The 25,029-nt window shown below is 47.6% G+C and overlaps 7 protein-coding genes across 7 annotated transcripts; 4 read left to right on the top strand and 3 right to left on the bottom strand.

The window, feature by feature from the left end:
- The first annotated feature begins 2,067 nt into the window (after positions 1–2,067).
- Positions 2,068–5,317, top strand: EDB82DRAFT_169375 (OPT oligopeptide transporter protein-domain-containing protein). Its single transcript, XM_065607111.1, has 8 exons — positions 2,068–2,421; positions 2,472–3,059; positions 3,106–3,229; positions 3,283–3,799; positions 3,847–4,042; positions 4,090–4,293; positions 4,344–4,470; positions 4,521–5,317. Exons 1-8 carry the CDS (start codon positions 2,236–2,238, stop codon positions 5,132–5,134), a joined length of 2,556 nt encoding a protein of 851 aa, XP_065464798.1. The 5' UTR covers positions 2,068–2,235; the 3' UTR covers positions 5,135–5,317.
- Positions 5,318–5,668: 351 nt separating this feature from the next.
- Positions 5,669–7,946, top strand: EDB82DRAFT_169327 (copper amine oxidase). Its single transcript, XM_025734719.2, has 3 exons — positions 5,669–5,981; positions 6,039–6,612; positions 6,670–7,946. Exons 1-3 carry the CDS (start codon positions 5,751–5,753, stop codon positions 7,914–7,916), a joined length of 2,052 nt encoding a protein of 683 aa, XP_025585497.1. The 5' UTR covers positions 5,669–5,750; the 3' UTR covers positions 7,917–7,946.
- Positions 7,947–7,975: 29 nt separating this feature from the next.
- On the bottom strand, positions 7,976–9,389 carry EDB82DRAFT_545457 (uncharacterized protein; the record flags this gene model as incomplete). The annotated part of the gene is made up of 5 exons (XM_065609435.1): positions 7,976–8,388; positions 8,438–8,568; positions 8,620–9,076; positions 9,143–9,179; positions 9,249–9,389. The coding sequence occupies 5 exons, from the start codon at positions 9,387–9,389 to the stop codon at positions 7,976–7,978; spliced, it is 1,179 nt and encodes a 392-aa protein (XP_065464797.1).
- Positions 9,390–10,234: 845 nt separating this feature from the next.
- On the bottom strand, positions 10,235–11,667 carry EDB82DRAFT_498776 (uncharacterized protein). Its single transcript, XM_025734717.2, has 3 exons — positions 11,551–11,667; positions 11,043–11,496; positions 10,235–10,992 (listed from the first exon to the last, which is right to left on the bottom strand). Exons 1-3 carry the CDS (start codon positions 11,645–11,647, stop codon positions 10,365–10,367), a joined length of 1,179 nt encoding a protein of 392 aa, XP_025585495.1. The 5' UTR covers positions 11,648–11,667; the 3' UTR covers positions 10,235–10,364.
- Positions 11,668–12,029: 362 nt separating this feature from the next.
- EDB82DRAFT_445220 (uncharacterized protein) lies at positions 12,030–13,403 on the bottom strand (the record flags this gene model as incomplete). The annotated part of the gene is made up of 3 exons (XM_025734716.2): positions 13,044–13,403; positions 12,224–12,986; positions 12,030–12,138 (listed from the first exon to the last, which is right to left on the bottom strand). The coding sequence occupies exons 1-3, from the start codon at positions 13,369–13,371 to the stop codon at positions 12,030–12,032; spliced, it is 1,200 nt and encodes a 399-aa protein (XP_025585494.1). The 5' UTR covers positions 13,372–13,403.
- Positions 13,404–17,697: 4,294 nt separating this feature from the next.
- Positions 17,698–19,455, top strand: EDB82DRAFT_498768 (S-adenosyl-L-methionine-dependent methyltransferase). The gene is made up of 11 exons (XM_025734714.2): positions 17,698–17,835; positions 17,889–17,924; positions 17,979–18,072; positions 18,118–18,140; positions 18,192–18,210; positions 18,260–18,382; positions 18,434–18,456; positions 18,503–18,540; positions 18,593–18,730; positions 18,782–19,204; positions 19,253–19,455. The coding sequence occupies exons 1-11, from the start codon at positions 17,818–17,820 to the stop codon at positions 19,293–19,295; spliced, it is 978 nt and encodes a 325-aa protein (XP_025585492.1). The 5' UTR covers positions 17,698–17,817; the 3' UTR covers positions 19,296–19,455.
- Positions 19,456–20,097: 642 nt separating this feature from the next.
- EDB82DRAFT_428248 (uncharacterized protein) lies at positions 20,098–24,851 on the top strand (the record flags this gene model as incomplete). The annotated part of the gene is made up of 11 exons (XM_065607670.1): positions 20,098–20,271; positions 20,378–20,445; positions 20,496–21,206; positions 21,255–21,903; positions 22,323–22,482; positions 22,813–22,894; positions 22,947–23,022; positions 23,078–23,760; positions 23,809–23,970; positions 24,025–24,591; positions 24,641–24,851. The coding sequence occupies 11 exons, from the start codon at positions 20,098–20,100 to the stop codon at positions 24,849–24,851; spliced, it is 3,543 nt and encodes a 1,180-aa protein (XP_065464796.1).
- Positions 24,852–25,029: the final 178 nt, after the last annotated feature.

The raw sequence follows: 25,029 nt of genomic DNA, 5'->3' as shown, positions 1-25,029 counted from the left end.
GTTCCAGTCGACGAGTAAGATTTCCCCGCATCTTTATTCATCCGTTACCGAATTCAATAACTAATTCCGTCTTAGGTCCGACACAGCATTCAGGATGTCCAGCACACGGGTCTGCCTCTCTGCGACGTCGTCTTATTCCAGAATGCAACCATTCCAAGCCCGTTAGCCTGCAAGCCTACAATTTCACAATTAAAGGCTGGCTCCCGCGCCCCATCTATGCAATCACCGGCCACTCCAGCGTGTTCAGTCAGATCTCGTTCTGCCAGGGCGAGCATGAGGGATACATATGAAGCGCGTACGTGGCGGAACAGACTCAGACGGCATTCCGTAAGCTCCAGTCCAACCCCTGTCATAACATAAAACACGTTTACTAATCCGCGACAGAGGTCTCCCAGATCACTCGAGTCAAGTCCATGTTGCACTTCTTGCTTCACACAAGAAACTCCCAAGTGGCGTCAAGGTCCCTTTGGATCCCATACCTTGTGCAACGTATGTGGCCTCCTCTACGCCAAACGTGAAGCCAGAGTCCAATCAGTCATGGTTCAAAGGGAACTTGACAGACTCTCACACGTGTTTTAATTTGACGCGCCCATGATTACGGTCTCATTTCGTTTCTTTTCTCTTCTTTTGTTGCTTTAGGATAATCCCCGGGTAAATGTTGTTTCTTTTTTGGGTTTACGTGAGTGATGAGGCAAATGGTTTCTATACCCTGGCGCAGATTTAGGGACGGCATTTTGTGAAAATTACTCGGCTGGCTACCCAAGTTTTATGGTCAAAATGGTGTTTTTGGGCAAAAATATTATCATCTTGGATTTATTAGCGCAGATACCTCATCCACGGTTATGATTTGGAATTGTTTTTCGTTACCTATACTACAGCTATAAATGCCACACATTGCATTAGTCTAGGTCACACTTCATAACGCATTGTGAAGATAATAAGTACCAACCAATACTTGAAATCAAAACAGTTGTGACGAGATATAGATAACTCTTCACGTACACGCGTCAGTAGACTCATTAGTTCTTCCTTTTCAATGTTGCGCGACGTAAAACATGTATCCCGAATCAGTCAGTGTAAGTTCAGGGTAGCCCAATCATTGAGTCTGATGAGTCATCAAAGTCAGTTGCTGATAAGATAAAGCTATGAGTTGGCCAATCGGAAATAGTACGGTAAACATAGCCTCAACGCCACGAAAAATTAGCATTATCACGAAGATTTACCGTAATATTCCATTAAATTGGTCGAGAAAAGTAAGACGACCAAGGCAGCCACAGCGGGGTATGGGTAAGGCAACTTGAGACTTGAGCAAATCGATGATATCCTCTCTTTCCTTTGTCATCTGGGCTAGATGATATATAGAAGTGATTGACACGGCAAGGCCCTGTGACGTGCCTTAGTCGGCTTGCTTTTCTCGACCAATTTGACGGAATATTACGGTATTATTTCTCAAGAAAAGATCAGCAAAACATCAAAGAAATGAGTTAGTACATTGTACAGATTCAATCTTGCCGTTATTACCATCTGTTTTCTCTTTTTCTCGGAGCGACCATAGGGTAGCATTCTGAACAGATGACAAATGGAGGAATGAAGTACCTGTTGGGACAAATAATAGCAAACAAGAGATCGATCGTTTTGTACCAGGATTTGAAGTCGTGATCTGTAATAAAGGTTATATAATGGGGTTCGTACGGCCCGACTCGGTGACAGCCTCCACTTTGAAGCACGCAATTTAACTTTGCCATGTCGTAAATTCTGTAGACATGACACTGAAAGTACTGCCAAAGCTTCTTTAGTGGACGGAAAACAAAACTGATTTGATGTCAGCCCTGTCGAAATGATACTTACCCTGCTCGTTGGTTCGCTAGAAAAGGGAGGAAAGCTTAATATACAAGACATAAAAATGGTAAAATCACCATCCGGATATACATGGATGGATCGTGCACACCATCCATCGAGCACTGGATACTCTTACCTAACGACTCAAGCTTTCAGAGCTCCATACCAACCAGGCCCCGAGCGATTATTCGTCCATTGACTCAGGCATTAGGGAAAAAACTCATCTCAGACCAGGCCGCAGTTTTTTTTCCCTTCACAGGATCCATTTCGAGCGAAAACGCGATTCGGTTCAACGGTGTCGTGATCAGCAAGGATCCACGGTACTTATAGCTCCGATCGCCATTGTTGCTGGAAACCCTACGTACAACCTGTATAATCCCCTTTGCTCTTGCTAATATGAGTGACCCTTCCGAAAAGAGAGTCGCGGAGGACGAGATTCATAATGCAGAGGGACGAGAAGATCGAATTTCTCTAAAGGATGACACAGTACTTGCGAGAGCGCAACTTTTAGGTGCTACACCAGATGAGGTTATTGAAGCCGAGGAGCATGGTCGTACTATCGACTTGGACGAAGCGAAGAAGGTGAGAAGCACAAACAATATTTCTCTGCGGGTATTCTGACATCCTCCCAGCTCGCCGAAACACTGGTCTATTTCCATGAACATGACCCAAATTTCAGTTCCGAGTCCATCGTTCGTCTCCAATCCTTCATCGCCAACGATGAACTTTTCCAAAACCCCGAAAAGAACGAGGAAGCCATCTCAAACATCAAGACCGAAATTTCACTTCTCACAACCAACTCACCTTACCCAGAAGTGCGAGCTGTCGTGAGCAACAAAGATGACCCTTCCACACCAGCTGGAACCATCCGCGCCTGGACCATCGGCCTATTGTTCGTCATCGTACAAAGCTTCGTCAATCAGCTCTTCTCTGTTCGACAACCGAGTATTCGTCTCCAAGCCCCAGTCATCCAACTCCTCTCGTATCCTCTCGGCAAAGCCTGGGAGAAATGGCTCCCGGTTGGCGAGTTCAGTTTGTTCGGCTCTCAGGTCCAGCTGAACCCCGGAAAGTTCAACCAGAAAGAGCATATGCTCATATCGATCATGGCCAACGTGTCTACAAGCTTGCCTCACTCACGATACATCATCTTTACCAGCTGGCTGAAGAAGTATTTCGATCTGCCTTTCGCGGCCGATTTTGGTTTCCAGATCTGCCTTTCGGTAAGATAGCTTCTCAGGTGCTTCAAACTGCGGCTAATAGAAACAGCTCTCCATGAACTTGCTAGGCTTTGGACTCGCAGGTCTGGTTCGTAGATTCCTAGTTTACCCTTCATTCTGCATCTGGCCTCGATCGTTGGCAACCGTTGCCCTCAACCAAAGTCTTCATAACGGCAAGTTCAATAGCTGTTCGCATATTTACCACTGTTCGCTAACCTAGACATAGACTCTGGCAATGCTAGTGTCTTAGGACCATTTAAGAAGATCTACAACATGTCTCGATATCGCTTCTTCATGCTCTCATTTGCCGCCATGTTTGTATGGTTCTGGTTCCCGGATCTTATCGTTTCTGCCTTGTCGCTTTTCAACTGGCTCGCCTGGATTTCACCAAATAATTTTAACCTTGCAGCCATCACTGGCGTCAGCAAGGGTCTAGGTTTCAATCCGTTGCCGACTTTTGACTGGAACATCGCCACCTACTACATCGATCCGCTGCTGGTTCCCTTCCATGTCACTTTCAACATGTTTCTAGGTGCCGTTCTGGGAGGAATCACCATTATCGCCATGTACTGGAGCAACACGTACAATACGGGGTACCTGCCTATTAACACAAACACCATGTTCGATAACACAGGCGCCAAGTATAATGTTTCATCGATTCTGGACGATCGTGGATTGCTCGACGTGGAGAAGTATCAGGCTTATAGTCAGGTCCATATCGCCGCTTCGTCTGTTACTTACTAGTGAGTTTACCCGTAACTCCAAATAACCAGAAGCTGACAAATTGCAGTATCTACTTCTTTGCAGTGTACAGTGCGGTCATCTCGTATGCTGCCATATACCACTGGAATGATATCAAGCTGGGATTTGTTTCCTTGTATCAGAGCTTCAAGAAGGACAGCAAGGTCAACGAGTTCAAGGATATTCACACTAGGCTCATGGAGAAATACCGTGAAGTACCTGAGTGGTGGTATATGATTCTGAACGTAAGTACTCAATCTTAAAACCAAGAACTTGGCTGACATCACTGGAGATTGTTGGTGTTGCCTTTGGTATTGCATCTGTCGCAGCCTGGCCTACCAACACGAGTGTCGGCACCGTATTCTTTGGCCTTGCTCTTGCAATTATCTTCACTGTACCCACTGGAATCATCTTTGCTACTACCGGTATCGAGGTTGAGTTCAACGTCCTGGCTGAGTTTATCGGAGGTGCATGGCAACCAGGAAATGCCCTAGCAGTAAGTTTTCAGTTGTTCCTAATGATATACCTTATCTGACCATATCTTAGATGAACTTCTTCAAGGGATTCGGATACGTGACTGTGGCTCACGCTCTCGACTTTGCAAATGACCTGAAGTTGGGACATTACCTCAAAATTCCTCAGCGTCAAACCTTTTGGTGCCAAACCGTCGCAAGTAAGTTAGCAGAAGCTGGGTATCTAGACATGAACTGACCGACACAACAGCTATCATTTCCGCCTTCGTCTGCACAGGCGTTATGAACTTCCAGATCCGCAACATCCCTGATATTTGCGAGAGTGGCCAAAAAGACCGATTCACCTGCCCCGGTGTTGAATCATACTTCACAGCAGCGGTACTCTTCGGCTCTCTTGCACCGCAGCGCGTGTTTGGTAAAGGTGGAATGTACACCGCCCTTCTCGCAGCGTTTCCCGTCGGTTTGGCGTTCCCTGTGTTGTACTATTATGCCACACGCAAACTGCCCAAGACGCACTTCCTCACCAAGTTGCATCCCGTTGTTATCTTCAGCGGCGGTCACATCTGGTCTCCCTACAACCTTGCGTATGTCTGGCCTGCTGTTATACCCGGCTGGATCTCATGGGTTATTGTTCGCAAGAGATATCTCGCATTTTGGGCAAAGTACAACTATGTACTGTCGGCAGCCTGGCAGACTGGCATTGCAATTGCTGCTGTTGTGATATTCTTTGCGGTTAGTTATCACGGTGCTTCGGTTAACTGGATAGGAAACAATGCCGACAGCGGTTGTGAGGCCAACACTTGTACGAGACTCAAGCTTCCTCAAGGAGAGATATTTGGACAACAGCCTGGAACGTTTGCATAGATATCTGTTGTCAAGTCACGATAGGATAAGCATTGGGCCCCAACTCCATTATATTCTATGATCATATACTTAATTTATTGCGGTAATTTGCCTATGCTTTTGCTTCATGTCTACAATCTAGGGGATAATCGAGATGTTGTACCTGTCAAATTTCTGACAATGCAGAGGGTAACTTAACACTCATCCTGACGTATGCCGATAGGTCATCGAAAGCCTCGCGGCGTCTTCACAATTCCGCACTTTCTTTCCCCTCATTCCCAACGACAGGGATCAAGACCGCTTGCATGCGATAAGGATTTTGCCAACTGCACTGCGGAACCCGAAGACGATCCCTTCCAATCAGAGTCCCCTCATCAGCGAGTCACGAAGTTCACAATCTGATACTTTGGCTGGCTGATGCATGTCCGTTAGCCTCGATAAAAAAATTGTTAAATTACTTCCTAATGCGGTAATGTTTGGAGAAGATGGTGCTGACGCTATGATTCACTCAAGTTCTGGGGTATGAAGGCTCCGCATCAGTAATAGTTGACAATCAGTAGTGGGGATAAATAAGAAACGACTCATTATTGCATCTCTCCGTTTCAACAACACTTCTCTAGATCAGACTTCAAAAGCCATGGCTTCAATTCCTCACCCACTTTGCCCGTTGACGGGTGATGAAATCCAATCAACTGCCCGCTTGATCGAGAGCGTCTGGCCAGAGTCCGTCTCGCTATCATTTAAGGTTATAACGCTCAGCGAGCCACCAAAGGAAAAGCTTGCGCCATACCTGCACGCGCTAGACAATGGCAAGTCCCCTTCGCCGCCTGAACGACGAGTCTTTGTCGCGTATTACATTCGCAAGACAGTAAGAGCATCCCAGTGCTCCTTTATTGTGCAACTACCGAGATTGACGCCATGATAGGACATATTTCATGAAGCTATTGTCAACTTGACCACTGGCAGAATCGAGAGCAATGTGAAACTTGGGCAGAACATCCATAGCAACGCTGTCTACGATGAGGTGCAGCAGGTCGAGAAGATTGCGCTCGAGGATCCGAAGGTGTTGGCCGAGTTGGAAAAGCTCAAGCTTCCTGAGGGCACAGTTGTCTGCGCCGATCCCTGGATCTACGGATCTGATGGTGTCGACGACGACGCTCGCATGTACCAGGTCTTCCTCTACATGCGCGACCCAGTCAATTCTGAACAAGCTGATTCAAACCACTATGCCTTCCCTCTTCCTGTCTCGCCTGTTGTTGAATGTGTTAACTACCAAGTGGTTCGCATTGATGTGCTGCCAACTGGTGCCGATAACACGCCCAAGCCGTTGGCTCCCTATCAGCCAAAGCCTGCAAACGAGTACATTCCCGAGTCTCAAGAGCTGCGAAAGGATCTCAAGCCGCTCCGTGTCATCCAACCCGAGGGACCGAGCTTCTCCGTGACGCCAGTTGGAGAAACTGGAAACATTGTTTCATGGCAGAAATGGAACTTCTTTGTTGGTATGCTACGACACTTATCAAGTTGCTTCCGGTAATAATGCTAACCCGAAGGTATAGGATTCAACCAGCGCGAAGGAATGGTGCTGTACAACGTCAAGTACGACAACCGCCCGCTATTCTACCGTCTATCACTATCCGACATGAGCGTACCATATGGCGATCCACGACATCCTTTCCATAAAAAGACAGCGTTTGACTTGGGAGATGCCGGTGCTGGCGCTACTGCCAACAACCTCAAACTGGGATGCGACTGTCTAGGCAGCATCCAGTATCTCAGCGGGGTAATCTGTGACGATAAGGGAAACGCTCTGCCCATGGAGAACGTGATTTGCGTCCATGAGCAAGATGCGGGTATCGGATGGAAGCACACAAACTACAGAACGGACAGAGCTGTGGTGGTTCGCTCGCGAGAGCTTGTGTTACAGTCTATCATTACCGTGTCCAACTATGAGTACATCCTCATGTTCATTTTCAACCAGGCTGGAGAAGTCACATACGAAGTCCGCGCGACGGGAATCCTGTCGACTCAACCGATTGACCACGAGCTGGACAAGGTGGGAGTTCCATTCGGTACAGTCGTCCACCCTGGTGTTCTTGCAGGTGTGCATCAACACATCTTCTCCCTACGAGTAGATCCCATGATCGACGGCCACACAAACCAGTTGACCTACACTGAAGCCCACAAGATCCCCCGTCACCCAGAAAAGAATCCCCACGGATGCGGCTATGAGGTTATCGAAAATACCGTCGATAAAACGGCTGGTCTCGACATCGACTACGATCTCAGCCGTGTCTTCAAAATCACAAATCCTAACTCCCTTAATCCTGTCAACGGAAAGCCAGTGGGATACAAGATCCAGGCCCCACCATTCCAAAAGATCATGGGTGACGAAGACAGCTTTGTCCACAAGCGCGCTGAGTTCGGCGACCATAACATCTATGTTACCACGCACCGGGATCGCGAGTTATACGCTGGAGGATGGTACACGAACCAGTCTCGTGGCGGCACTGGCGTGAGAACCTGGGCAGAGAGAAACGAGACGCTTACGCCAGAGTCTGATATTGTGTTGTGGGTGCAGTTTGGCATCAACCATATTCCTCGCATCGAAGACTTTCCTGTCATGCCAGTAGAGATTCTCAAGGTGCATCTTAAGCCCGTCAACTTCTTCACCAAGAACCCTGCCTTGGATGTGCCTCCGAGTGAGCAAAGGTTCAATCAGAGTACCCTGGTTGAGACAAAAAAAGAAGAGGCGCCGGGCGGAGACTGTGGCTGCGAGTCATCCTCGGTCCCTTCAAAGCTATAACTTAGGAAGATAGTTTCATGACATTCATTAGTCGCAAAATCGAGTCGATTTGTATTAGTTTATTTGGGACTCTCAATATCATCCAAATCGGGCATATCAGCCCCGGGTTCACCGAGTCTCTCAACATGAACCGTGGTTTCCTCTGATATCTGAATACCGTCCAAGCCCTCGTTTATCGTCGGAGGCGGCGTTTGGTGCCTCCATGGGCTAAATATTGTTATTTCTGTCCCGTAACTCCATCCCGCATGTGAAGCTTCAAGGTCGTAGCCAGGTGGTATATCAGTGTGCATCGCAAATTCGCAAACCGAGCTTGTGCCTTCCTGGTGCGAGATGTCCGTCGCGTTGCTGCCTTTTTTCATGCCATATTCGGGAGCCAGCACCGAGTCTATGACAGCCCGTTTGCTTCTGTGAGAAGAGAGAAACGACGAAGGAATGATGGCGCGGAATGCAGGCCGTAGCATTGGTAGGGAAACTGAATGGTGATCAATTTGAGTTTTAATCAGAGGGCAGAAAGAAAATACTTGTAACATTACTGAGATTGATCTCGGCGGCACTCAAAGCGCCATGGTATGCCATCGTCAGTGTCATATCCCTCGTATCACTATTTAGCATGAAAGCATCGTGAATCACGAGTACAGTGAAGACGCAGACGCTGTTTATTAATTAGCCAGGATGTCAAGAAGGCAATGAGAGATAGACAGACAGAGCACCAAAGCCAAATAGCGCCATTACGGCAAGTTTCTGGCCAAGAGGAAGACGCATTCTTGACACCTCGACAACAGGAAGTATCAAGATGATAACGTCGAGTACTGCGTGGGTTAAGCCAGTAGAAAAGAAGTAGATTGAACTTTTGACGTGGCAATGTGTATCTCTACGATCAAGGTCCCAATAGGCGGCTGTGGGTTGGCATTGCATGGTCAAGAGGAATATGCGCACCAGAGTCCACAAGATGCAGAGGACCAGAACAATTTGTATGGCGATTCGTGTATGCGAGTATCTGAATAGACGCCAGTAGAAGGTCAATACGGCGAATTTTGCGCTGGCGATAGCAGTCGTGTACATGAGACTACTGATCCACGTCAGGACATATGATCGTTCGAGTCGCTCGTCGTGGGTGAGGTGCGCTGGGCCATCTTTGAGTGGTACACCGAGTCCAAAGCCTATTAGCCCTGCACGAAAGGGTTAACTTATGGTGCATTGAGAAAAAAAAAAAGGCGTGCGCCTACAAACAATATTGTCTATCGAGTATCCAAGAGCTCCGATCTATTTGATCGGAAATTAATTGTCAGCCAAGATGCGCGACAAGGTCAAGTTAGTACCAGGTTGACATACAAAGGCAACTACCGCCAAGCAATCGTCAATTCCATATCCGGCCCTCGTCGACCGTCGCGCAAAAAGTCGAAGTACGAGGACAGTCGCTGCAAGTGGCAAAGTAATTGATATTGAGGCGATGACATTCGGTCTATAGTCCATCGTGCATGATTGATGACGAATGGAGAGGAGTTTTCGACTCCACAGGCGAAGGGAAGAAAAGAAGAAGAAGAAGAAGAAGCGGTAGAATAAAAGAAGATTAAATTCTGGAAGAAAGTTAAACAGAGGGAAGGGATGGGAATGAAACCAAGACAAGGACAAGGGAACATGGACTGTGATGAACTGGTAATGTCTTACATTGGCCAGTCAGCAGAACTTGCAATGACTCAAGTGAAACTCTCCTTGTCCGAGTGAGAACAACAGACGCTAAAAACGCCTATGATGCGGGTTTCAAGGCGCTAAAAAGGGGTCGATGCTACCTTAAGTTAGGGCAGTTGAGTCTTATCGTCAGTGCTTTTCGCGGGGAGATGATGAGGTAGATCCGGTTGATGGATGTTAACGTGAAAAGGAATCAACTTGTTGTTCGGCAGTTCTTTAATTGCCACTATCAAATAAATGACTCCTATTTCTAGACATGGTTTGTTCACTAGGGGACGTCCTGAACCGGGTTGTTTTTACCAAGTGCCTAGGTATGTGAGCGACTGACAAGTCAAAGCGCAATACCCGTGTAAATTCCAGGCATGCGAGAATGCCAAGTAAAGTCAGTTTTGTGGCTTAAAGGTCTGACGATGACCAACAGCTGCAATAATTGGTCTAGTCCTGTCAGGGGATCTGCGACAGATGAAGATCAACCAGCATGAGAATCTCGATACTTTGATGGTACTGAGATTTTCGTGCTTTTGGTGGAGATTTCCATACTTCTAGATTCCCAAGGCATGTTCTTTAATGTCCGTGGTGGCGGACGGCACAGCGCTTTGACAGGAACAGTGATTAGAAAAGATGCTAGTGTGTTTGAACCATGCTTGTCTGCGGGCGGAAAATAAAACAGGGTTTAAGATAACATTCAATTACACTTTCAATGTTGGCCAATTCGAAAATCACTGTTGGAAACCTTTGTTCCTCAACAGCCAAACGCCTCTAATTCTCCGCATTCTCACCCCAATCCTCCCATCCTGCAAACAAACCAGTCCACTCGTGGCTGTTGGACCTCCATCTCCATGTCAGGGGTGCAGCAGTGCCTTCTAAAAGCCAATATCCAGCACCTGGGTTAGGCCCCAACTGGAACGGTGGCTTCGGATAACTATCGACATATGGCAGCCTTACAGCATGCAGACTGCCATCTAAAGAGCTCCAAATTTGGCTGTATGTTTTTCGTTCCCAACTAGAATCTACCTGTATGAGGTGGTGGGCAATGGATTCAAATGACCTAAAAGGTAATGCAACGGCACACTCAATAATATCAGACCTGTTTCTGACAAACTCGGCAAGGAAACTAGTGATTGAACCGTGATTGAGACCTGCTTCACATCCCTCATGGGCTTGAAGTGATATGTAAAGGCGCTTGAGATTTGGAAATTGTGGCAATGACAAGCGATGGACAAGAGGGTCGAGTTCGTCGGTCGTATTGGCTGGCCATGTAATCTCGAGAGAGGTAACGAGGGCAAGACGACGAGGTAGTATCAGTTGAGTAAGATGAGTCAGTAGCGCCTCGTCGTAGATCAAGATTGTGTTCATTGAATAAAGGATATCGATGGTTTCGGCATAACTAAATGTTCAATCAGTAACTGAAGCCATGTTCATGACTCACTTACTCACTTTTGACGACAAGATAAAAGCCAACCCATTATCCCAATAGACTCTGTGTCCTGATCTGGAGAATCACATTCATCTACCCAAGGACCGTCTTTGAGACTACCACGTGTCATTGGTCCCTCTTCCTCTGGGGAGACTCGATTACAAACTATGCCGGAGCTGTGCCAAGAAGGCGAAAGAGAGGCATCAAACTTCAAGCCCATGTGGAGGCGTCGATCCCCAAAAGCCAGTCTCAGGATATCGCGCCTAAGGTGAGGCGGGATCTTGAACCACGAGCAATTCTGTAACAATGTAGGAATCTGCCTTTGCTGATCGTTGGTGTCGCTTTCTCGAAATCCATTTGGAGTTAGAGCACGAGGTCGTGGAGAAGGGAGGCGAGGGATGTTGTGTACATGATCTCTCCAATCAGCAAGCGGCTCAACCACTAGGCTTGTCGGGGATTCGACCGTTGCGAGCACTGTGAAGCTGTTAGCGGCCGTACATCATATTTTGTCCAACCATATGAATTTACCTGGCGATCCTGGTGAACCAGGTGATGCAATGCTATAACCAGGAGACTCAGGGGAGGCACATGGTGAATCATCAGTTACGGGGCTTGAGGGTGCCATATTCGGATAATTTCCTTCGTTGTTGAAAGGAAACAGAACAGACTCCAATTGTTATTTACTTAGGTCAATTCTAAGGCACGTGCTCAATATTACGTAAGTGCTATAAACTCTTAGATGCACCGTTGAAGTACTAAAAAGTGATGTGCAGATAGTCTCATCTACAAACTTGTTTGCAACTATCAGAAACCCCTCCTTTAAAGAATTGCAGAGTTTTAGCCGCTGGAAGAACAGTAGACGAAATTATCATTTATGCTATTTAGATAAGACTATCAGGTTGTTGTTTGTTTTGTAACGTGAACCTTAGGGGCAGTCATTTCTCCTATCTACGGGTCTATGAACCAATTCCTATATATTACAACACCATTGAACAAACAATAAATGTTTACGGGTTCTGCCCCTTTCTCTTCCTGTTGGCCTCCTCAAGCTTCTGCGTAAGTCGTGCCAAATCGCGAGCTTTGCCATATACCGTCCAGTCCCACTGATCGTTGTACCTGAGTCACTGTCAGAAAAAAGTAGTCTAAAGTGAGTCACTGGCGGAAAGTGATTTAGAGTGAATCACAGCAAAATAAAACTTACATCATCAATGAAAAGATCATCAGTGAATCAGCGTTGGTGGTAGCTTTGTCAGGACCAGATTGGTTAGAGACTTTCCTGTGCTTCATTGCTAGCTCCATCATATTCTCGATACCATAGGCACCTTGCTTCCTTAAGCCTCTCGATGCAAGGTAGCCTGGGTCGGGAATAGCATCGTAGGCCCGAATTCCGCTAGCTCCCTTGTACAAGACTTGGCCATCTTTGTTGACGGCAGGGTGATCCTTGATGTTATGCTCGAGCTGAGTAGAACTGACGACACCACCAAACCAATGGCAAAGCTCATGCCAAAGTTGAGTGTGAAACGACACGAGACCGCTTTGAAGTTTTGTGCCGGAAGTTACCGAAGCCTTGAAATCCTTGGGAGACTGACGGTTTTTCATACTGTCAGCAGTCATGCCACTACAGATGATGATTAAGTCATCATGCGCGGATATAACGGCCTGTCGGTTTCCAAAACAAACCCCTAACGAGTTCATCTGCGTGCGGCTGAACTTCCACCGGCCTTGGAAGTACAAGGCACCTAGATATGGGTTGTTCTGTCGTACCCTGTCTTGGAATTGGGGCTGATCCTTGACCTTGCCCACTCCTGGCTCAGGCTCATCTTCGGGTCCATACCACTGGAAAACATCATCGCCACAGGCGATCACGGGCTTTGCACCCGGGCGTGCGGCCAGGGTCGGGTTGTTGCCGTGTTCAGGGCTGTTCTTGTCACTCGGAAGAACCCTTACTGCGTTGGCATAGATATCTGCAGATACGTGTTAGTCAGTGAATCAGAGTCAAGCAAAAACCACATAGGACATACCTCGAAGAGCTTCGGTATATCGGCGATCAGCGGGACCGGGGCTTGAAGGAATCTTGTAACCAAAGGCCATTTGAATATGGGTAGCGATTCGCTGCCATCGGATGTGGCTGTCCTTATCGGTATCAAAGTCGGGCAATTTGTTGAGAACGATCTCGAGAGAGGACTTGGCTGCGTCTGCTAGCTCGATCGATTGGGTTAAAGCAGCCTTGATGATATCCTTGTGAGGATCGCAGCTGCTATGTATGTCCCAAGGCTCTAGGGAAGCCTCAGGAAGAGCCAAAACAGAGCTGGAAAGGCTAGCAACTAGCCAAAAGGAAGAAAGACGCATTGTGAAGGTAAAGATCGACTAAAAACACTAAGGATTGACAATAATTTAGTTAAACGAGTGTAAGACTAAGCTAAAGCTTGGTGAAAGCGTTTAGCTTAGACGCGAATGAAGGAGCGAAGGGCTGCGTAAGAAGACAGACCAGACAATACAAGAAAACGAATGGGACTCAATAATGTATGTATCTTGATTTTCATATTCAGGATCCAAAATGTACTTAGAATTAGGTACGTGCTTGAACAAGATTGTCTTAGAGTCCTGGTTCTTAATCTGATCCTTCGAGGCTTACTCGGCTTACTACAGTAAATTGTGATAAGCCGGGCCTCCACTAACCCTTTAATTACAATACGACCCTCCACTAACTAGAGCGACTAGACAACCATTATACCATTCATTGTGTTTCGATGGGATTGCCTCGAAAATGGACCAATGAACAAACGGTCGTAAGGATCGTTCACAGACTCCTCTTCGATTGCAAGCGGTAAAGATTTCATACAAGGCCGAAGCGAAGAGTAATCGGTAGAACGGGGTTATCCCGCAACTCTTCACAAATCTCGCTTATCGCCGATCATTACCGCGCCTCATAAGGCAGTTGAGAAATCCGATAAAGCCGCTTCGGCAATTGTTTATCTATAGCTCCATACCAAGGAAAGGACATCAATTGAGGACAGTTCACGAGCTTTGAATATATTGCTAAAGTCGTTATTTCTATTTTGTGATTGATGATAATTTGAAACAATGATATAACAGTAAAGTAAAAGTACTACGGACATGTCCTGTCTGCCGTTGCATCGTCAACATCATCGAAAAGGCACAACAACGGACATATCCACAGAACGATTTGATGAGAGATAAGATGAATGCAACGCAGTAAAATATGCTTCCCACTGCCATATCGTCGGAATGCATGAACAAATTGGCTTGTTTTATTGTAGGATTCGAATGCACGTTCTATATATGGGTCTGTGTCCCGCAAACAAGGTTGTTCCTTAGGGCCAGCAGCGTTTCATACACCTTGAGTAAGCTGACCAAAGAGATTAATCCCCACAGGCAACATGTCTCAAAACGTAACCTTGGCTGGTAGATCAGTTTGGGGCTGAGACTCTCAAGAGTGCTGAGCACATCCATTTCATGAAAAAGGCACTGTCTCGCCTCTATCACGAACGTGTTTCCCATCCGCACTACGGACACTCATTCATTCGTTCAGTCGTTCCTTCTTTCGTTCCCGGTCTATACTAGTACACATTCTTTGTCTCCCACTAGTATAGTCGTCCAGTCTTTTATTCATTCTTTATACACTTGCTTTCAATAATGCAGCAGCCATGGAAGTTGCGCGTTCTCGCGCTATGCTTAGTATCAGGTTTATCTGGCGTGTCTGCTCAAGACTACACCACATCCACATATGACACATCCACTGGCACTGAGACTTCCTCTGGTATTGGTCTACCCAATGTTGATCCTACTCCCTCAACTGAGGTGTCTCTACCAGAAACAACATCGGCACCTTACGTAGAAGGTCCTTCCTCGGAAGTTACTTCGGAGGCTCATGTGGAAATCGGGACCAGCTCTGCAGGCAAGGACGAGACTAGTATCCCTTTTGTTCCTCACACTGAGGAGACTACTTCATTGGTGGAGTCTGCGACAGAGATCGCCCATCAAGAACCATCTACTGAGACTCAGATCGAGGCTATTATCCCTACTGTTGAGACACAATCTCAACAGCCTGACTTTACCACTGCCATTAGCAACCCAATTGACACTACTACTGGCCCTGTAGAGTTTATTGATACCACGACTGGCCCTATCGAAGCTCCCAACCAATCTACGCAGACTGGTCCAGTACAAGACACGACGACTGACCAAGCATTGCCAGTGACTGAGAGTACAACACACAACCAGCCACCCGTTGTATCTACGGAATCAACGGAAGCCGTTGAACCTACGACCCAGGCCGAAGCTCAGCCTGTGGTTTCCACTGGGTCGACAGACTCTGCGGAGACCACCGTCTCAGGTCCTGCTCCAGAGAACACTATCGAGACTACTAGTCAAGCCGCTGAGCCTACCACTGAGGTGAAGCCCCAGGAGCCTTCTACAGAGTCGGCTGAGATTTCCGTGGAGTCTACTACAGAGGAAGAGGCCCCAGAGCACACCAGTGAGGAGGAGTCTCCCGAGCAGTCTACCCAGTCAAAGGATGCTGTCGAGACTACTCAGGGCGGACCCGACCCCAAGCCGACAGAGGACAACAACGACGCCCCTTCTACTAAGAACGAGCCTGGTCAGACTTCTGCTCCTGATGAGCCTGAAAAGACCACAGCCAATGCTGAACCTACACCCACTGAGGATGGTATCGTGACTGGTACCAACGGCGCCGTTGTGACCTACGTTCCTGAGCAGGACAAGGACTTTTCTGACTTCACTGGCACTACTACCACTACCGATGATGGCGGTGCTGCTATTGTCATTTTCCCTGGCGGTTGGTTCTGGAAGCCTTCTGGTAACCTGCCTGCTGGAATCCTTCCTGGTCCTCCTGCCTCTAACCCTGGCCCCATTGGTGGTGGTAGCGGCGGTGGCGGTAGTGGCGAAGGAGACGGAGAAGACGATGACGATGACGATGAGCAGTCAACTAAGAAGGAAGAGGACAAGTCAACTGCTGAGCCCTCAGAAACAACCGTTCAAACAACTGCCAAGTCCACTGAAGCATCTACTACTTCTACTGAGGCATGCTCTGCCGTTGAGATTGAGGATTGTACGCGAACTATTTCCTACTACACCACTGACGGCACTCTCACTCACACTGAGTTCGGAGACTGCCCTACCATCGCTAGCTGTGCTACTGGTACCCAAGCCACTGCTACCACGACCGCCTCTGCAGAGTATGAAGAAGGCGTGGAAGTGCAGATTGACGAGGCTGATGTTGATATCCCTGATGACTTTGATGGTGATGTTTCTGACGACACCGCTCAGAGATCCCAAGAGGTGATGGACGAGTACTGGGCGGATTATGGTGTCTCAACTGGTACTGAAACGACCGCAGAGGCTACCTCTACCAGCGAGTCAACTGAGACTACTAGCGAGACCAAGACAGAGGAAGTCACTACAACCGATGCTACTACCGACATGACAACCACTGTTCCTAGCACCCTCATCACAATGACTCGCAACACTGAGTCTTCTCAAGAGTCTTCTGGTACTACATCTGACGGTACATCCTCAGACACAATCACCACTATGGCCTCAAGCACTGAGATGCCCACTACCACCACATCTTCACTCCGTACCTACTACCCCTGCCACCCTTATGGAGGCCCCAGAGTCGCTACTCCTTACTGCCAGTGCGAGACCACCAGTGACGGTAAACAGATGGTTGCAACTGCTCCTATGGTCTCATACGCATGCGATGTCTATACCGAATTCCCTGCCAGTCTCTACACCACACCTCCTCCCGCCCCGACACCCACCGTCTTCAACGAGCGGTACACTGAGACCAATGCAGGCACCGTCCTGATCTGGGAGTCGTACTCTCTTCGCGAATGGAAGATCATGGGTCATCCCGTTACCAACACCATTGGTCTTGGAGAGGCCTCGACCGTTTCGACACCCGTTCCCACTGCGACCGATACCAACGGTGATGGTTCCGACATCTGCACCAGTATCGACAAGAACGTCCGCAACGCTTTGTACGGTGCTTGTGACGGCGCTTTGGACCAGTTTGAGGATGATACTATCTATGACAAGTACACGGGCCGTTACTCCCAGATGGGCAGTATTCTGAAGGCATTGACTTTTGGTAAGGCGAGCTGCATTGTTCAGTTCTCGTGTGATGACTACGGTATTGGAATGAAGGGTAGTGACATCAAGAAAATGTAAGTTGATCCCCAGAATCATTGCTTGTCAGCAAGTTGCTAATATTATTATAGTCGCGAGGACAACCGGGACGACGTTGGTCGATGTGGTAACATTTATCTATCCAATTCGTGTAAGATTCACCTGGATTACTGCACAGAGTGCAAGTCGGACAACTAAAGAGCGATGATTCAAACATAAATCTATGTAATAAACAATTCTTTGGCTAAGTTATAACTGTCTTGCGTGATCAGTTCTTGTGTTTACACCAAAATGAATGAATATATGGGTGTTCTTCAATGTTCATCAAACAATTTAACAAACCAACAGAGATCATTCTTGCAGCTGTGGATGGATTTGACAAACAAATCAATGTGAAGTAGCGGGCGATCACTTCTGCTTCCGGTGTTCAACGCCGAGAATTCCCAGCGCATGGATCCATCATGTCAAATCGGATGTCTCCGACCCTTGCTCAACACCGCTACCGACTACGCAAGCGAAAGTCAACAGTCCACGTTGCATTCCTTATCATCACATTATCTGTCTCTTTTCCTCCCTTCAACTTTCATCTCAAAGATACGCATTGAGTATATCAATTGACTCATCATGGCTGATGAACAGATTGTATGTGATATCGTGCCAAGTGCTGGTAGAATGTTGGCTGACGTGAATGACAGGCCGTAGACCCCGACTTTGACTCCGCTCTCGATGTTGTACGTAACCTCCAAATCGGAACCACAAATCACTCAGAAGCTAAACAATCATAGCCCCTTGAAGAGCCATCAACATCGTCGCTTCGATCCAGTCTCCTGCAGTTTGCACAGGAGAACGGTCGTACTTACCACAAGCTCAGTGAAGGGAGTGAGTACAGGACGGCTCATGGAGTCATCGGCTAACCAAAGTCAGAATATGCTTTCCCAAACGATGATGTGAGTGTATCATGTAGCCATGGATGTTAAAACTACTGACCTCTTGATAAGGCGGAGAATGATAGGTTAGGTCTGTATCTCAACATTGAGAAGCTGCGGCCAAGACTGACTGAAAATAGATCTTCAAGATAACCTGTACCTTATCACGTTAGATGGGAAGAGGGCCCTTAACCCTGGAGCCGACAATGCAAAGAGAGTGTTGGACATGGGCACTGGAACTGGTCTCTGGGCACTCGAATTCGGTAAGGCTCCTTTATGAAAACCATGATATATGAGCTGATTGATATGTGCAGCCGATGAGCATCCAGCTGCAGAGGTAAGCATTTCGTATGTGACTACTATCTTCAAGACTGACAGAACAGGTTATCGGTGTAGACCTCAGTCCGATTCAACCACCATTGTTTGTTCCAAATCGTCTTTGTGACACTGTATATCCCACTGACCACAAATAGCGTGCCTCCTAACTGTACCTTCGAAATCGATGACCTCGAAAAAGAGTGGACATGGAAGCAACCCTTCGACTTTATCTTTTGTCGCATGATGACGGGAAGCTTCAGTGATCCACAAGCCATGGCTCACAAGGCTTATGAGTAAGATCAGACCTTCCCATAATGAATGGAATTTACTGATAAAAGTTCTAGAGGTCTTAGCCCAGGTGGTTGGTACGAGATTCAAGATATCCAAATCCCTGCATTCTGTGATGACGGTACCCTGGATGTCAAGACATCACCCACCCTAAAATGGCAACAGGGTCTCATCGAGGGCTCCCGGATGCTTGGCCGTCCTCTTGGCGAATCCGATAAGTACAAGTCGATCGTCGAGAAAGCCGGCTTCGAGAACGTCGTGGAGACCATCTACCGCTGGCCAACTAGCAGCTGGCCCAAAGATGCCAAGCTTAAAGAGCTCGGAAAGTGGAACCTTGTCAATTTCGATGCAGGTCTTGAGGGTGTCAGTCTTGCTCTGTTTACCAGAGTTCTGGGTTGGTCCAAGGAAGATATTCTGAGACTTTGTGCGGATGTGAGGAAGGAGCTAAGGAACCCAAAGGTTCATGGGTATTGGAAGATGTAAGTTCTCGATTTGGCCATTTTGGTGTTTTGCTAACACATGGGTAGCTATATCGTCTACGGACAGAAGCCTGGAGGGAAGAAGGAATGAGCCCGTATCAATGCCTTGTGATGTGTTCACGATCGTACTTGATAGATTGTTAGAGTGCCATCAAATTTGCAAGTTGCTATGTATTTACCTACGCCAACCTATGTTAAGCCCATGCACAAGATATTAAAACTCCCCCATGTAGCGGATATCGAGTTAGGACTATGATGTTTCTGCTTATTGTTGTACCTGTGCAAGTAAGTCTGTCTACCGCCGGTCTAGACTTTGAATGGGTTCTCGATCATTCACATCCACATCAACCCAACAGTATCCAACTGATCCCTCGCCTGATCCCAAGGATTAATGAACCTTGTGTCCCAAATCTCACGTGTCAATCAACAACATACGACGAGGGTGTTCTTCAACGGCTAACCAACCCCATAATCTAAGCTTACTATACATACCTGAGCCAATCATGCCTACCAGGGTTACCCCAGCTTTCAAATTCGGGGCAACCGGAGCCGAAATGGTGTCCAAAACAGGAACAAGCTAACCCGATCTTTACCGCTACAAAAGGTCAACCCCATCTTCCGTACCATAACTAATCCCTGAATATTCGCGATGAGGGGGGTAACTGCAAATCCGGGGAACAACGCGACGTCGGACGGGCAGCGGATGCCGTCTAGGAATAAGGTCCGTCTCGCATGACACAAACATTGGACGAGTTGCATAACCTGTTTGCAGACAAGACGTCTTATATAAAGACTCCCCTCCCGAACCTATGGGTAGTGATCTGCAGACTTGCTCTTGGCTTTTCTTTACCAAGCCTGCGCTCTGCATTTCTTGTCTTGTCTGATAAACAAACATGGATTCCAAGACCGACGAAAAGGTCGCGTTTGAACATGGTGCTGAGATCCAGGATGCTCATGTAGCTGCCCAGGTTGCGCATGATGTTCAGAACCAGAAGCTATCCCCATGGACGCCTACCATGTTTCGCCTGTACCTCGTTCTGGCATGTGCTTACCTTTGTGGTTGCCTGGTATGTATCCTTCAAACATCATCAATCCAGCAGAATATTTCCCATCCGCCCCTGGGAGATGTCTGTGAGGGTCGGTTCAGTAATTGAGATGCTAACAACCCTTTAGAACGGGTATGATGGCTCTGTTATGGGAGGCATCAATGGCATGAAAGCCTACCAGCACTACTTCAACATGTCAGTACTATCTACCTATATAAGGTTGTCGCATGGCTAATATGTGTCAGGTCAATGGATGGCTCCTCAACCGGCATTGTCTTCGCCATGTACAACATTGGTTCCATCGCAGCTGTCTTCTTCACAGCTCCCGTAAACGATTGGTTCGGACGACGTTGGGGCATGTTCACTGGCGCTGCAGTCGTCATCATCGGTACCTGTGTTCAGGCTACCTCTACCAACCGGGGTCATTTCCTCGCCGGTCGCTTCATCCTGGGTTTCGGTGTTAGCTTCTGCTGTGTGTCGGCGCCTTGTTACGTTAGTGAGATGGCCCATCCTACCTGGCGAGGCACCATCACCGGTCTTTACAACTGTACTTGGTATATCGGCAGTATCATTGCTGGCTGGGTCGTCTACGGTTGCAGTTACCTGGGTGAAGAGAACGAATTGGCTTGGCGGATCCCTATCTGGTGCCAGATGGTAACATCCGGTATCGTGGTTATCTTCGTTCTCCTTCTTCCCGAATCTCCTCGATGGCTCATCGCCCAAGATCGCGTTGAAGATGCCGTCAAGGTCCTTGCTGCATACCATGGTGAAGGTGACCCCAATCATCCCATGGTTATCATGCAAATCAAGGAGATGACCAGCCAAATCGCTGCCGATGCTACTGATAAGTCATGGTGGGACTACCGTGGACTCTGGAACAGCCACAGTGCACGACGTCGACTCATTGGCGTCTTGGGTATGGCTGTTTTTGGACAAATCAGCGGTAACAGTCTGAGGTGAGTTAGAAAGAAACCTTGGCATGAACCTGTGGCTAATGTGTGCAGCTCTTATTATCTTCCCGTCATGATGAAAAATGCCGGTATTGTCGATCAACAGAAGGTTTTGGCTCTCAACGGCATCAACCCTGTCCTTTGTTTCTTTGGTGCCATTCTTGGTGCCCGTATGACCGATGTCATCGGTCGTCGCCCTCTCTTACTCTACTCCATCGTCTTTTGCTCTTGCTGTTTTGCCATCATCACCGGAACCAGCAAACTCTCCCTCGACGAGCCCGATAACAGCTCTGCCGCAAATGCAACAGTCGCTATGATCTTCGTATTCGGAATTGCCTTCTCTTTCGGCTGGACTCCTCTCCAGTCCGCTTACATTGCCGAGTGTCTTTCTACCGATATCCGAGCCAAGGGTACTGCTGTAGGCAACCTGGCGAGTTCTATTGCCTCAACCATCATCCAGTACAGCAGCGGCCCTGCATTCCAGAAGATTGGTTACCACTTTTACCTGGTGTTTGTCTTCTGGGATCTTTTTGAAGCAGTGATCATCTGGTTCTTCTTCCCTGAGACAAAGGACCGTACTCTGGAGGAATTGTCTGAAGTGTTTGAGGCCCCCAACCCTGTTAAGAAGAGTCTCCAGAAGAGAGATGCTAGCACGGTTATGAACACCATGAACGTGACGGGCGATGAGAAGCTCACCGGAGAGGTCTGAGACTATCTGTTGGCACCACGTACTGTTATCAGCAAATGATGCCAATCTTGAGATAGTGTGTTATATAATTAAATAATCATGCCATTGAAGTTGGCTTCTACAACTCAATGCTTATATCGAGAATCTACAACTTTACCAAACTCTACTTGAGACTTCTTGATTCGTGAACTCATCCTTTAGACCATGAGACCAAGCCTCATTCGCGTGAGCATCTTGTCGCCAAGTGACAAAATTGTTTCCCAAATCAATAAAACACTCCATCCGATCCATGTACAACTCGGCTAGAACCCCGGACTATGCCGAGGTCTCATGTCCATCAAGCTTTGCGCCGCTCCTTAGTTGGTTCTTAAACCGACCAACCGGAAAGGCGCTTAACAGCTAGGGTTGCAGCTTGATTTTTGCTAAAGGGTGAGCTTCTTTTTCCCGCACCAATCATCTTGCCCAATCCCTGTCGGACCGAGCATCCCCGTATGTCCTATGATCCTTCAGACCATCCACTCGTTTCCTCATTATCTCCTCTTTTCCCCCCGTTTTGTACTGTCGCCCCGGTGCGGGCCGACAAACACATCAACTGTCTCACCCAGTACCATGGAACATGCCATTGATGAATCTGCCGAATGGCCGCCACGGAAGAGGCTCAGAACGTCGCATGCAGTGAGTTTGACGATCAACATCTTGCTTAACTTGGCTGGGGCTGATTAGTTGCAGTGTGATGCCTGTCGTACCCGCAAAACAAGGTAAGATCTAGAGAGTTTTACCTGACAGATGCCTCGTCGGAGGATGCAAGAGACGAATAGTAAGTCTTCTTATCTCCTTTATACCAGAACATTCCTTTATCCACCTTGTTTACAACATAAAGTTCAAAGACTAACCTGACTGTTACTTAATAGATCGACTGATAAGGGAATAGATGTGATGGGAACAACCCTTGTACCACATGTGCAGCGATCGGCCATGACTGTACCTACGGGTCTGAGGCCAATTCGTGAGTTTCATTGGTTACCGATATTATAGTAAGGTAGTAATCCAGGGTCTAGGAGGAGCAAAAACGATTTGATCTTGGAAAGCGTTCTAAGAGTTGAAAGGACACTCCACGAGCTACGATCTACCATCGTAAGAACTTCAGGCCTTGATCCCAATCTCCACCAACTGACCTTACTTTAATTAGCCAGCAAACATACAACTAGCCTGCCAGCAACATGTTATCAACTCGCCCCAAATAAACCGCACAAACTCATTTTCAGGCTCGTCGCCAGACCTGAATCTCCGGCGTCAAAGCCAAGCCATCCAAACACCAAACAGCCAAGACAACCGCGAGAATGTCGCCAACTTTGAGAACGCCGTCTTGGATTCTATGCATACTTCAACAACTGAGTCGATACTCCAGTGGCCTCACTTTGACGTCTTTCCGCTACTCAGGCATGACGGAGAGTCCATATTTTACCTGGAACAATCACGCAAGCCTCTAAGTGTCGCGGCAAATCCCATGTATCCCTACGTCGATACAGAAGACATAGCATCGATGCTGGAAGCTTTTGAGCGGAATGTCAACTTTTGGTATCCGTCCATGTCGCAAGAACAGCTTGGCAGCATACGAGACACACTTCAGAGCGGTATGCTCTCCGATGATTCAGTGCATTCATGTCTTTGCCTCCTCACTTTAGCTTTAGGATGTGCCAGCCAAGCTGCTGAAGACCTTCGCTTTATTACTGAACCTGATCCTACTGATAAAGACAGAAGAATGCGGAAACGAAAGCTTGGTGATATCTATTTCCAGTTGGCATTGAAGAAGCTCCACGTTGTTCATCTACAAGTCGATTCTGAGAGCACGCAATGCCTCTTCTTCACTGCGTAAGTTAATAAGTGTTTTCTATCACCAGGCCGAGACTGACATCTCAGGCTTTATTTCGCATCGTTGGTTAGACCACTCCAAGCCTGGGAGTACCTCAGTGCTACAGCAACAAGATGCATGCTTCTTTTGTCATACCCTGCCAACAAGCATGACACCGAGTCAGAAGAACGGATTCGAAGGATATTTTGGTCCTGCTACGTATTGGAAAGGTAAGTTTGATAAAGGCAATCTGACTCATATGAATAGATGCTGACAACGCACAGCGACTACATGGCCGAACTATCAGCATGCCCCCCTTCTGGCATCGCCCGCGTAGAATCATCAGTCCCTCTGCCCAGCTCTTATCACACCCATACGTCCGAAGTCGTGGAAGAAGAATCTTCTCTCTACTTTCTGGCCTGTATCAGCATGCGCCGTCTGCTCAACAGAGTCCATCAGCTCTTGTACGCAAGAGATACTGGTGCAGCATTCGACCACACTCGCTTTCCTCGCATTGTCAAGGAGCTACAGCGCCAACTAGATGATTGGCGTGACGTACTACCAGCATCGTTCTCATTCAGCGTCGACACTGATGAAGTACCGACGGCAGCTGGTGGCTTCCTTCGCCAGAGATATCTCACCTGCAAGGGAGTTATATACCGACCGTATCTGATGTGGATGCTGAGTAGTAGCTACGACGATACCGGTACTTCGACGTCGATCGTGACTCCGGCGATACCGGATGTCATGAACAATTGCAAGTTATGCCTTGATGCGTGTTTACTCCATGCCTTGGATCTCAGAGGATTCTCACAAACCGTTGTCATCGACACATGGATCTGCTCTCTATCGTAAGTATCTGTTTCTAAGAGAAGCTAATCAAGTACTGATAACATACAGTATGTCTGGCGCCATGCTCATCATTCTCGCCGCGTCAAACATACCCGCTCTGAAGGAGTTCATTGGCACGCGCGCCACGCTCGTGGGTAGTCATCTGGAGCGATTATTTCGGACCTGGCGAGATATGTCGTTTGGGGGAGATTCACCTAGTGTAGATCGAAGTATGTGGCTTATCAACCAGGCGGATAGTTATATCAAGGACTGTTATTAAGGTCCAGAACAACATGTACACCTATTTACATAAAGTTCTTACAACCCTTTAGTACAATGAACAACTAATTCCCTTTCACCCTTAACACAACTAGCAATCCGGCTCTCAATCCAACCAAGTTATGCTGCCCAGCTCTTGCTCCAGATCCTCATCTGCCACTCAACCTCCTCTTCCACAA

This window comes from Fusarium venenatum (assembly GCF_020744135.1).
Source record: "Fusarium venenatum strain MPI-CAGE-CH-0201 chromosome Unknown EDB82scaffold_2, whole genome shotgun sequence".
Lineage (NCBI taxonomy): Eukaryota > Fungi > Ascomycota > Sordariomycetes > Hypocreales > Nectriaceae > Fusarium > Fusarium venenatum.
This window is presented reverse-complemented; position numbering and strand designations above follow the sequence as displayed.